General features: G+C 48.5%; 1 protein-coding gene across 3 annotated transcripts in view; it reads right to left on the reverse strand.

Moving 5' to 3' along the window:
• CLCC1 (chloride channel CLIC like 1) overlaps window positions 1-13,094 on the reverse strand; it is a 145,992-nt gene that overhangs the window by 121,604 nt on the left and 11,294 nt on the right. For all 3 annotated transcript variants that reach the window (XM_044301875.1, XM_044301874.1, XM_044301873.1), the window contains exon 2: window positions 12,879-13,016. In XM_044301875.1, coding sequence (XP_044157810.1) covers window positions 12,879-13,016 — 138 coding nt within the window. The remainder of the gene's footprint in view (window positions 1-12,878; window positions 13,017-13,094) is intronic.

A 13,094-nucleotide genomic window follows, 5' to 3' on the forward strand; every position in this document is an offset into this window, starting at 1 on the left:
ATGCATTGTAAAGGGGATCAGACCCCCAAAAGTTGGGACAAAAAATAATTGAAAAAATAAAAGTTTTCCCCCCCAAAAATTAAAAGTTTCCAGTACAAAAAGAAAAAAAAGAAAATTTCATTTTCCCCAAATAAAGTAATTTTTTTTTTGTAAAAATAGGGAAAAAAATAAAAAGTTGACATATTAGGTATCCCCGCATCCGTATCGACTGGCTTTATAAACATATCACATGACCTAACCCCTCAGATGAACACAGTAAAAAAAAAAAAAAAAATCACTAAAAGTACAACACCAAGCTATCAAAAAGGCGTATGCCTGCCAAAATAGTACCAATCTAACAGTCAATTACCTACCTAAGACAATCGACTAAAAAAAAAAAACAATCGACTAAAAAAAAAAAATATATGGCTTAGAATATGGAGACACTAAAACATTGTTTCCTTTGTTTTAAAAATGCATGTAAAACTTAAGTAAATAAAAAAGTATACATATTAGGTATCGCCGCGTCAGTAAGAACCTGCTCTATGAAAATATCACATGACCTAATCCCTCAGGTGAACTCCGTAATTTTTTTTTATTTTTGTTATAAAAACGGTGTAAAAAAAAGCCATTTTTTGTCACCTTACATCACAAAAAGTGCAATAGAAAGCGATCAAAAAGTCATACGCATCCCAAAATAGTGCCAATCTAACCGTCATCTCATCCCGCAATAATCATACTCTACCTAAGATAATCGCCCAAAAACTTAAAAAACTATGGCTCTCAGACTATGGAGACACTAAAACATGATTTTTTTTTGTTTCAAAAATGAAATCATTGTGTAAAACTTACATAAATAAAAAATGCAAACATATTAGGTATCGCCGCGTCCGTAATAACCTGCTCTATAAAAATATCACATGACCTAGCCTTTCAGGTGAATACCGTAAAAAAAAAAAAATAATAAATGGTGTAAAAAAAGCTATTTTTGTCATCTTACATCACAAAAAGTGTAATGACAAGCGATCAAAAAGTCATATGCACCCTATAAAAGTCATATGCACCCTATAATAGTACCAGCAAGTAGGGCGTCTACTTGCTGGTAGCTACCGCAAAAAAACGCCCCCTCCTCTTGTTGATTGACAGGGCCAGCAGCGATCTCCTCCTCCGGCTGGCCCTGTCTGCATTTCAAAAATCGCGCCTGTCTTGATTCGGCGCTGGCGCTTTGAGAGAAGGAGGCTCGCCTCCTCAGCACTCCCTCAGTGCGCCTGCGCCGATGACGTCACCGAAAGAGAAGACGTCATCGGCACAGGCGCACTGAGGGAGTGCTGAGGAAGCAAGCCTCCTTCTCTCAGAGTGCCTGCGCCGAATCAAGACAGGCATGCGATTTTTGAAATGCAGACACAGGGCCAGCCGGAGGCGGAGATCGCTGCTGGCCTTGTCAATCAACAAGAGGAGGGGGCGTTTTTTTTTTGTGGCGGCTACCAGCAAGTAGACGCCCTACTTGCTGGTAGAGAGCTCATTTACATATTAAAAGTTAGTTTTTTTTTGAAGAAACTGCTGAAGGAAAGTAAGTAAGAGCATTATATATTCATATATCGCAGTATAAGGAATTTAACTAGCCCCCCCAAAAAAATGACTTTAGTGGGGTGACAGAAGCCCTTTAATTTTTGTGAAACACCTAAAGGGTTAACAAAATTTGTAAAATCAGTTTTGAATACCTTGAGGGGTGTAGTTTGTAAAGCCTCACAAAGTGACTTCAGACCTTAACTGGTCCTGAAAAAGTGGGTTTTAGAAATTTTCTGAAAAATTTCAAGATTTGCTTCTAAACTTCTAAGCCTTCTAACAGCCCCAACAAATAAAATGGCATTCCCAAAATGATCCAAACATGTAAGTAGACATATGGGGAATGTAAAGTAATAACTATTTTTGGAGGTATTATTATCTATTATTAAAGTAGAGAAATAGAATTTTAGAAATTTGCTAATTTTTCCAAATTTTTGGTAAATTTAGATTTTTTTTTATAAAAAATAAAATAAATGTTTACTACATTTTACCACTGTCATGAAGTACAAATACATGACGAGAAAACTATTTCAGAATGGCCTGGCTAAGTAAAACCATTTAAAAGTTATCACCACATAAAGTGACACTAGTCTGATTTGCAAAAAATGGCCTGGTCCTTAACCGCCTAACACAGGATCGCGGTCCGGAGGCGGTCGATTCATTCCTCGTAGACGCAGCTGTGCGTTATCTCGCGAGAAGCGAGATAACGCACACAGCCGGCCCGCGCATGCGCATTGCGGGCCGGCAAAAGTTAGAGGAGTATTTCGTCACCAGCCTGCCAGCCAATGATCATCGCTGGCAGGCTGGCGATTTTCAAAAAAAACGAATCGGAAGCCATTTAACACTTTATATTTATAAATATAAGGTGTTAAATGGCTTCTGTGCTACTCTGCTGGTCCTTTTCGTCGGTTGGTCCCAGCAGAGGAGCACACATTACTGTAAGTACACACCAAACACTACACTTAGCCCCAGATCACCCCCCATCACCGCAATTAACCCCTTGATCACCCCTGTCAATCACTAGTGAAAGGGAAAAAAGTGATCAGTGTAAACTGTCACATTTTTTTTTCACTAGTATTGACGGTTAGGTTTTAGGATAGTTTAGGCCCCTTTGTTAGGTAGTTAGCGTCGGTTAGCGCCCAGCCCACCGCAGTCACTGATTCGCTGATTAGCGTATCGCTAATCACCATTGGTACTTTTATAGTATCTGTAAGTGATCAGAACTGATCACAGTCAGATCTATAATAGTATTAGTGTCACTTTAGTTCGCCCTCCACCCAAAACACAGTGTTTGCCCGATCAGGCCTGATTGGTCGCCCACTCGTGCGTTCACCCACGCCCGCCCCGCCCCAGTGACAAAAAAATTATTATTTTTTGATCACTGCTCAATCACTTCACAAGCGCTGCAGCAATAAAAAATAAATAAAAAATCTGTTTTGATATTTGTTATCAATCGCAGCGGCTTCCGGTACTTCTCTAGCCTCCCATTTATAGGAGAGGCTTAAACTGTGATGAGTGGGTGAAGCGGTTCCCCTGACCTAGCTGGCTGTGTTGTGCCGGAAGCCAGGAGCAAGGGTAAGCCTAGTAGTGGGCGTACCCTAAGGGGAGTGTTTGAGAACAGGGGGGGTGGGTGGGTGTGAACAGAAGCGCCCTGAGGAGCTGGGGGCTGGAGCTTAAGAAGGTAAGATGCCCCTCCCACAAATTCAGGCTGACTTTTCAGCCTTCCACTTATGGGAGAGGCTTAAACTGTGATGAGTGGGTGAAGCGCTTCCCCTGACCTAGCTGGCTGTGTTGTGCCGGAAGCCAGGAGCGAGGGTAAGCCTAGTAGTGGGCAAAATAAACGAGGAGAGCAGAGTAGTGACCAAAAGCCTTTAATTCCACTCAGAGAGCAAGATTACAAAATGCCTGGGAAATCTCTACATGTGGGTTCGGGATGTATCTCGTGAAGCAAGAAGAGCGCCACCGACCCATGCATTTAATCACGTGCGCCGGGACCCCTGTTTTTTGATGCTGAGGACGCGGCTCCGATTCGGAGCGAGTGTCCTGTGATGGCCAGCGGGTTATAACCGAGACCTGAGGCCAGCGTTCTGATGTGGGACACAAACTGGATTGACGTCAGGGGCCCCCCACGCCAAGGAAGCAGCGGGGCATCTAGGGAGGCATCTTGCAACAGGGCTAGCAATTGACGGAGGACCATGACTGGGCACCAATCGTTGGAGGTTTTAAAAAACCTGACCTCCGAGGGTGGTCCATGCTGATTGGCCTTCGTGGAAGGGAGCCAGAGGACAAAATGGTCATGGGCCCAGGACAACTGCCGCACCTGCAACCCCTGACGTTTAGGGGAGGTGCTGGTGAACTCACCTGGCCTGAGGAATCCGTAAAACCAGAGATACATGGCTGCCTTAATAATTAAACTAGGAGAGTGCCCAAAAGGAAGTTCATCCAGCGCGGACGAGAGTCGCCTAAACATCTCGCCGGAGGGCGGGAGGGGCGTCCCCGCACTTCTGGATCCCCCTAAGGGCAGCTTTTACTGCCTGCACTGAAAAAATAGAACCTCCATTCGGGTTATGAAGCATGGCGCAGTGCTGTATCCCCGCTAGGTACAGCTTGATGGTGTTGAATGACAGCCTGAGATTGCGGTGACAGTGGGCTATAAACGCCAGGGTGTAGGAGACATCGTCCAAGCCACCTTGCGGGTGGGACCTGGCGAAACCTTCGTAAACCTTGACACCGGCTTGGTAGTTCCTGATGGTATTGGAGGAGAGGGAGTGCTGAACCAGGTTCCTGGCGTGAGCAAGGAGGGACTCTAGTCTATCACTAGAGACTGGAAGACCGGAAGGGGGAACCCCGAGGGGTCCGCTCCTGGCAGCACCTGAAAAAAGAGGGGGAAATTAAATCGGGACAGGGCATCTGCCGCCACGCTCTCGACCCCCGGGATATGGCTGCAGAACTCATGGAAATTATAAGTGAGGGAGAGCCAAACTAGTCTGCGCAGGAGGGACATGATCCTGGGGGATTTAGCCCGACCTTTTGTGATGATGTCCACCAACGCTTGGTTATCGGTGATGAACATCACCGGTGTGTTCGCCCAGCGATGACCCCACACTTTGGCTGCCGCCACGATGGGGTAGAGCTCCAGGAGGGAAGACGAACTCAGATTTTCGGCGACTGACCGGATTTCTACGGGCCACTGGCCAGCCATCCAATGGGACCTAAAAATAGCGGCATACCCCCGGGACGCAGCAGCGTCCGAGAAAACGGTGGGGTATGACGGTGCCCATGATGGTACAAAAAGGGACATCCTGTTCCAGGAGGATAGAAACAGGGACCACATGGCCAAGTCCGCCCTGGCATGGCTGTCCAAGTGGACGATGCTGCTCTGGTCAGGAGCCGAAGGCAACAGCTGGAGCAACCTGGAGGTGAAAGCCCTGCCCTGGGGCATAATTCTGGAGGCGAAGTTCAAACGCCCAAGCAGGGATTGGAGCTCCACCCTGGACAGATAGCCCACGGACATGGCGTGGGAAATTGCCGCACGGCAACTCGCCAGTTTTTCCTCCGGGAGGCTGGCCTCCATCCGAGATGGAATCCAGGGTGATGCCGAGGAACGTCACCCTATGGGCGGGGCCCTCAGTTTTTGCGTGGGCTATCGGGACCTGCAGGCTGGAAAAAATCTGGAGAAGAGTAGCCAGGTTGCCCGACCCGCCTTGTGGACCCTCGATGATCAGGAAGTCATCAAGGTAGTAGATGACCGTTGGTAATCCGCCATGGTGGACGAGGATCCAGTGCAGGGCCTTGGCAAATTGGTCGAACAACCAAGGGCTACTCTTCGACCCAAACGTGAGCCTGTTTGCGAAATAATAGCGATTGGCCCATCTAAGCCCGTAGTAACCCCATAAGTACGGTTTGACGGGGAGGAGCTTGAAAGCGTCTGAGATGTCCGCCTTTGCCAACCAGGAACCACTGCCGGAGTTTACTATATCTTTAATCGCCTCGTCTATAGAGGATAGGGTAGGGAGCCAGGGGGGGAGGGGGGAGGGGCCCGGGACTCCAGTACCGAAACCCTGGACTGGGCATCAGTCACCATGCCGACCAAGGAGTCAATGGTGGCTTGCAGATGCCTCAAAGACTGTTGAGTGTCCGTGGTGCCCGGCTGGACGCCTGACGGACCCGGGGTGGTCATCAACCGCTTGTATAACTCTGCTTTGCGGGCAGAGGCCGGGTGAGGGATGCCCCTTTTATTGAGTTCCGCGATGAGCCTGGGAACCGTCCAGCTTCTCAGGGACGTGTTGCCTGGCTGGCCTGAGACGGACGTTCCAGGGAGAGACATGGTGTCCTCCACGTCAGAAGCATGTGACATGCTTAAACCTGTAAAGAAAGAAATGGTCCCGAATAACTATATGTGATCGGAACGTAGTACGACTGGTGCCTACGAGAAGGCTTGAGTCGGTCTGGGAAACGTACCTGGCTTAGAGGCTACTACCTGTACTGATGTGTTGGGTTACCTGACCTTGGTCCAAATGTCGCACAAGTGAACGATCAGGACACGTTCCTGAGAGGGCAAATCCATAAGGTTCGGAAGGAAAAAGAGAACATAACTGAGGAGGGTGACGGGACTGGGTGAACCAGGAGATAGAGGTAGGTATGAGCCTGGGCGATCCAGGAGACAGAAGTAGGTGTGAGCCTGGGCAAGCCAGGAGACAGAGGCAGGTGCGTGCCTGGGCGATCCAGGAGGCAGAGGTAGGTATGAGCCTGGCGATCCAGGAGACAGAAGTAGGTGCGTGCCTGGGCGATCCAGGAGGCAGAGGTAGGTATGAGCCTGGCGAACCAGGAGACAGAGGTAGGTGCGTGCCTGGGCGATCCAGGAGGCAGAGGTAGGTATGAGCCTGGACGAACCAGGAGACAGAGGTAGGTGCGTGCCTGGGCGATCCAGGAGGCAGAGGTAAGTATGAGCCTGGATGAACCAGAAGACAGAGGTAGGTGCGTGCCTGGGCGATCCAGGAGGCAGAGGTAGGTGTGAGCCTGGGCGATCCAGGAGACAGAAGTAGGTGTGAGCCTGGGTGATCCAGGAGACAGAAGTAGGTATGAGCCTGGCGAACCAGTAGATGAGACAACAACATATAACGTGAAAGTACATACATATAACACATGGCACTGTCGCCACCATAGAATAGATGACTGCAGTGAGCGTTTAGTGACCGCTGAATGGGTATGGCGTGCGATGATGATCTGGCCTACTCTTAGTGAGACCCCCGGTTTCTTTGAACACCGTGCTGAAACTAGCTCCCTTCCAGCCCAGCATGGACCCAGGGGCCCTCCCCCTAAATGAGGAACCGAGGATGACTTTGCCTTCCTCCCGCTGCGGCACGGCGGGAGTGTGTATGAGATGGCTTGTGATTGGAACCTACCGATTTTAATTTAACTTTTTTTTTTTTTTTTTTCCGGCTGTTTGTGGGCATGGGCCGTCGTTGCCCAGGGGCTAGACACCCCTAGACACCCCTACTTGCTGCGTGTGGCCTGTTTCGACGGGGGTGCCAGTCTGGCCTGGTTCGTAATGGAATGTGCAGGGGGGGTGACCATGCGGATTGGTAGACTGGGGGACGGGGACCACCCGTCCTGAGTAGTAAGTAGGGCAGTAGACCTAATTGTGAGGCCAGAATCAGGGTGTGTTTCGAGAAGGGGAGGGACCCAGTGGGGACAGGGTTAACCCAGGCAGGAGCCATCGCAACGGAGCCGCCATGGCATGAATCGGCCGGGCCTGAATGGAGAGTCCGGCGTGCGCTCCACTCTGGAACGCACGCCGAACCACGTGACCCGGCTCATGCCTGGTGGCGGTACACGTGACCAAGCCCAGGCCCGGCTGAGGGATTCCGGCGTGCGCTCCAAGCTGGAACGCACGCCGACCACGTGACCCGGCTCATGCCTGGTGGCGGATTTCCGGCGTGCGCTCCAAGCTGGAACGCACGCTGACCACGTGACCCGGCTCATGCCTGGTGGCGGATTTCCGGCGTGCGCTCCAAGCTGGAACGCACGCCGACCACGTGACCCGGCTCATGCCTGGTGGCGGATTTCCGGCGTGCGCTCCAAGCTGGAACGCACGCCGACCACGTGACCCCGCTCATGCCTGGTGGCGGATTTCCGGCGTGCGCTCCATGCTGGAACGCACGCTGACCACGTGACCCGGCTCATGCCTGGTGGCGGATTTCCGGCGTGCACTCCAAGCTGGAACGCACGCCGACCACGTGACCCGGCTCATGCCTGGTGGCGGATTTCCGGCGTGCGCTCCAAGCTGGAACGCACGCTGACCACGTGACCCCGCTCATGCCTGGTGGCGGATTTCCGGCGTGCGCTCCATGCTGGAACGCACGCCGGCCTGCAGCGGAGCCCTAAGTAAGGACAGGGGAGGCTGTGTGGAGGGGGGAACCCGCGGGCCAGACCCTGCGCCCCCTGCTGCCTCGGGAGGGAGTTGGATGGGGAAAGAAAGGAGACAAACAAAGAAAAGAAAAACAATTTGGGGCAGGAATGTGTATCGGCATGCGTTCCACGCTGGAATGCACGCCGACTCAGGGAGCCGGAGGTATGTGACCGCCGCTGAAGGAGCCCTTGTGGCGCATTGTTGCACAGAATTACCTCTCCTGAAGACGTGACGGCAGTGTATGAAACGAAATGAACCAGATGAAAGCAACTCACGACGTGCACGGATGCAGTACCAGAGCAAGCGACTCCTTATCCAGACTGTGAACAGAAGCGCCCTGAGGAGCTGGGGGCTGGAGCTTAAGAAGGTAAGATGCCCCTCCCACAAATTCAGGCTGACTTTTCAGCCTTCCACTTGTAAGACAGGCTTGCTTTTTTTTCTTGGGTAGTCTCAGGGAATACCCCCTAAATTTAGTTGCCCAAATGTCAAACAGGGGGTATTCTTCTGAAGAGGCCTACAGGCTTCTGACCCAGTCGGATGAGGAATGGGAACCCTCATCTGACGAATCCAGCGGGTCAGAATATGAACATGTAGAAAGCAGTGGCAGTCTGACCCAAAGTTTGGACTAGGAGGTCGAGGTCCCCGATACCACCAGGCGTACCCGGCCCCGTGTTGCTAGACCACAGGTTGCACAGGATCCGCTTCAAGGGCAGCAGAGTGGGGCTGGCGCTGTCGGATTACGTGGTGAAGCATACACCAGCAGAGCAGACTATCCTGGACCTAGTACCAGCACTGCCGTACAACATGGTGAAGTGGCGAGCACTAGAAGGGCAGTTGAAGCTGGTCCGGTGGCACGTGCAGTAGTTCCCCCATCGCAGCCACCACACAGACAGGCCCATAGAGCCCCTAGAGTCCCTGAGGTGCTGGCAAACCCTGATTGGCAGCCCCCAACTTCAGTCGCACCAATAGTTCCCTCTTTCACCTCCCAGTCTGGAGTTCGGGTTGAGACAGCTCAGATCGGATCGGCACTGATGTTTTTTGAGCTGTTCTTGACTGCGGAGCTCTTGGACTTAGTCGTGGCAGAAACAAATCGGTATGCCACTCAATTTATAGCCGCCAACCCGGGAAGCTTTTATGCCCAGTCTTTCCGGTGGAAACCCGTCCAAGTTTCCGAAATTAAAACTTTTCTGGGCCTTCTCCTCAACATGGGCCTAACCAAATAGCATGACTTGCGGTCATATTGGTCCACAAACCCAATTCATCACATGCCCATGTTCTCTGCTGCTATGTCCAGGACACAATTTGAGACCATCCTGTGTTTCCTGCACTTGTGACAATAGCATCTCTCGTCCCAGAGGCCACCCAGCTTTTGACCGGCTCCACAAAGTTCAGCCCCTCATAGACCACTTTAACACCAAATTTGCAGATTTCTATACCCCTGAGCAAAACATCTGCATAGACGAGTCCCTTATACATTTTACTGGGCACCTTGGCTTCAAACAATACATCCCAAGCAAGCGCGCCCGGGATGGGGTCAAATTGTAAAGCTCTTTGTAAGGGCCACAGGCTATACGCACAAATTTTGTGTCTATGAGGGTAAAGATCAGACCCTGGAGCCAGTCGGTTGCCCTGACTACCTGGGGAGCAGTGGGATGACAGTCTGGGACTTGGTGTCATCCTTATTTGGCAAGGGGTACCATCTTTATGTGGACAATTTTTACACAAGTGTGCCCCTCTTCAGGCATTGGTTTTTAGAACAGATTGGCTGCTGTGGCACCGCGCGACCTACCACCCGTCTTGCAAGGGGGGAGAGGGCTGCCTTGTGTAACGAAGAACTGCTTGCGGTGAAATGGAGAGACAAGCATGACGTTTACATGCTCTCCTTCATTCACGCAGACACGACAATATAAATTGAACGAACAACCAGTGTCATTGAAAAACCCCTCTCGGTCCACGACTATAATTTGCTCATGGGAGGGGTGGACTTCAATGACCAGATGTTGGCTCCTTATTTAGTGTCCTGCAGAACCAGACGCTGGTATAAGAAGGTGTCTGTATATTTAATTCAATTGGCTATGTACAATAGCTTTGTTCTCTACAGTAAGGCTGGGAGAACTGGATCCTTCCTCAAATTTCAGGAAGAGATCATAGAGAACCTCCTGTATCCAGGAGGTTCCGTGGCCCCATCCACTAGTGTAGTGAGCCGTCTACACGAGCGACATTTCCCAATGTCGTTTCTGGTACCTCAACCCAAGCGCCACCCCGAAAAAGATGTTGTGTCTGTAGCAGGAGTGGAATAAGGCGTGACACCCGCTATTTCTGTCCTGACTGCCCTGACCACCCTGCCCTATGCTTAGGGGAGTGTTTCCGGAAGTACCACACACAGGTACACTATTAGCATAGGGATTGCATCTCACAGGACAGGCACACAGGGCTCTTAGGGCCCTTTCACACAGAGCTGCTGCAAACCTCTCCTTTCACCTGGGACAAAGTGCATAATGTACTTCGCCACATCTCTGGGCGATTTGCGCTTTGCACATTGTCCCATGGGAAAGGAGAGGTTTGTCCTAAAAAAAGGTTAAAAAAAAGCAAAACAAAAAAAAAAATCACCGGTAAGCAAAGAAGTTAATGTTCCGTTCCAAAAGTTCAAAAAAGTTGATAAAAGTTAATGTTCTGTTCAAATGTTATTATAAAGTTCATGTTAATAAATTAATTGCGTTGCGGCCTGGTGTTTTCTTTATTGTTTTGGTTTTTTTACCTTCTAGGTGGACCACCCGATGAACCAGCTGCAGCACTGATGTGCACTCTGACAGAAGCATTGCGCTGCTGTCAGATTACACAAAAGTCGGTGTATGCGGCGCTGCAAGACGAGATTTCTCCTCTGCAGTAAAAAAAAGATGTTTGCCGAGGCTTATGAGCTGACGGGCGGTGTTCATATGCTTTGGCAAACACTTTGTATATAAAAAAAAAAAAAAAAGAACAAAAAACCGGCAATGATTTATTCATCCACATCAATTGATGTGAATGGAGAAATCGGGTTTGCCAGGGCATACGAGCTGAGTGGGTATGGATGTTGGGCGGAACTCCTATGTCCTGGCAGACGCCTTTCCCCTCCTTTTTTTTTTGGGCAGAGATTTTTTCATCCACATTGATCGATGCGAATGAAGAAATCTGTGCCATTCATTTTTTCTTTCAGCCCAGAGGCTGAACCGAAAAAAAAAAAATCTCATTACCCGTATGCTCAATATAAGGAGAATAGCAGAAACTCCTAATGCTGGCCATACATGTAATGATTGCGGAGAACCTCAAATGCCAGGGCAGTACAAACACCCCACAGATGACCCCATTTTGCAAAGAAAACACCCTAAGGCATTCGCTGATGGGCATAGTGAGTTCATAGAAGCTTTTATTTTTTGTCACAAGTTAGCGGAAAATTATGTTTTGGATTTTGTTTTTTGTTTTTTCTTACAAAGTCTCATATTCCACTAACTTGTGATAAAAAATGAAAACTTTCATGAACTCACTATGCCCATCACGAAATACCTTAGGGTGTCTTCTTTCCAAAAATGGGGTCACATGTGGGGTATTTATACTGCCCTGGCATTTTAGGGGCCCTAAAGCGCGAGAAGAAGTCTGGAATCCAAATGTCTAAAAATGCCCTCCTAAAAGGAATTTGTTCCCCTTTGCGCCCCTAGGCTGCAAAAAAGTGTCACACAGGTGGTATCGCCATACTCAGGAGAAGTTGGGCAATGTGTTTGGGGGTGTATTTTTACATATACCCATGCTGGGTGAGAGAAATATCTCTCTAAAAGTCAACTTTTCACATTTTTTTATACAAAGTTGTCATTTTAGAGATATTTCTCTCACCCAGCACAGTTATATGTAAAAAGACACCCCAAAACACATTGCCCTACTTCTCCTGAGTACTGCGATACCACATGTGTGACACTTTTTTGCAGCCTAGGTGGGCAAAGGTGCCCAAATTCTAAAGAGTATCTTTACGATTTCACAGGGCATTTTTTACACATATGGATTTCAAAAAACAAAAAAAATCATCATTTTACACTAACTTGTGACAAAAAATAAAAACTTCCATGAACTCACTATGCCCATCAGCGAATACCTTAGGGTGTCTACTTTCTGAAATGGGGTCATTTGTGGGGTGTTTCTACTGTCTGGGCATTGTAGAACCTCAGGAAACATGGAAGGTGCTCAGAAAGTCAAAGCTGCTTCAAAATTCAGAAATTCACATTTTTGTACCATAGTTTGTAAATGCTATAACTTTTGCGCAAACCAATAAATATACACTTATTGCATTTTTTTTTTAATCAAAGACATGTAGAACAATAAATTTAGAGAAAAATGTATATAGAAATGTAGTTTTATTTGAAAAATTTTACAACTGTCCTCCATCCATTCAAGTGAACAGAGCTTAGCCCCGCCCACACTAGTTGATACTAGTTGTGACGTCACTGGGCCAGTGGTAAACAGAGAGAAGGCAGCGTCGCCGCTATAGCGCCGCTTCCTTGTCAAACAGCTGATCTGCGGGGGTCCCGGGTGTCGGAGTCCCCGCCGATCAGATGCTGATGATCTATCCAGAGGATAGCTCATCAGTTAAAACAAACTACAGAACCCCTTTAAGGTGAAAAATTGCAGGGTCCTGAAGGGGTTAAACAGCAATTATACAGTAAATATTATTCACTTTTTATGAATTTTATATTTAACGGTAGGACAACCTCTAGGAGACAAAACCAAATGCATTCTGTTTGTATTACATTTTTTACTATGGTCACCAAATACAGACTATTTATGGGGAGAGTGGGATAATGATGGCAAGTAAAATCTCTATTCCATTCGACTTCCCAGAACTGCCCACCCATATTCCATAGACAAATCAAAAGCAGTTATAAAAGGTTTTCACCTTCAGTTTGATCATTTTGCCAGTAGCTGCATCGTAATTAAACATGTCTGTAGGATCAGTCCAGTCTTCAGCGTCATAGTGTCCACAGCAAAGCGTCACACACAGGGATAGAAGCAGGAACAGGTACATTTTACAGGCCTACAAAAAAAAAAATTAAAATTAGAAAATCTGCTCTTACTGTAGAAAGATAAAACAGTGTTATTCTCCAAAATGCCA

This window comes from Bufo gargarizans, chromosome 7 (assembly GCF_014858855.1).
Source record: "Bufo gargarizans isolate SCDJY-AF-19 chromosome 7, ASM1485885v1, whole genome shotgun sequence".
Taxonomy (NCBI): domain Eukaryota; kingdom Metazoa; phylum Chordata; class Amphibia; order Anura; family Bufonidae; genus Bufo; species Bufo gargarizans.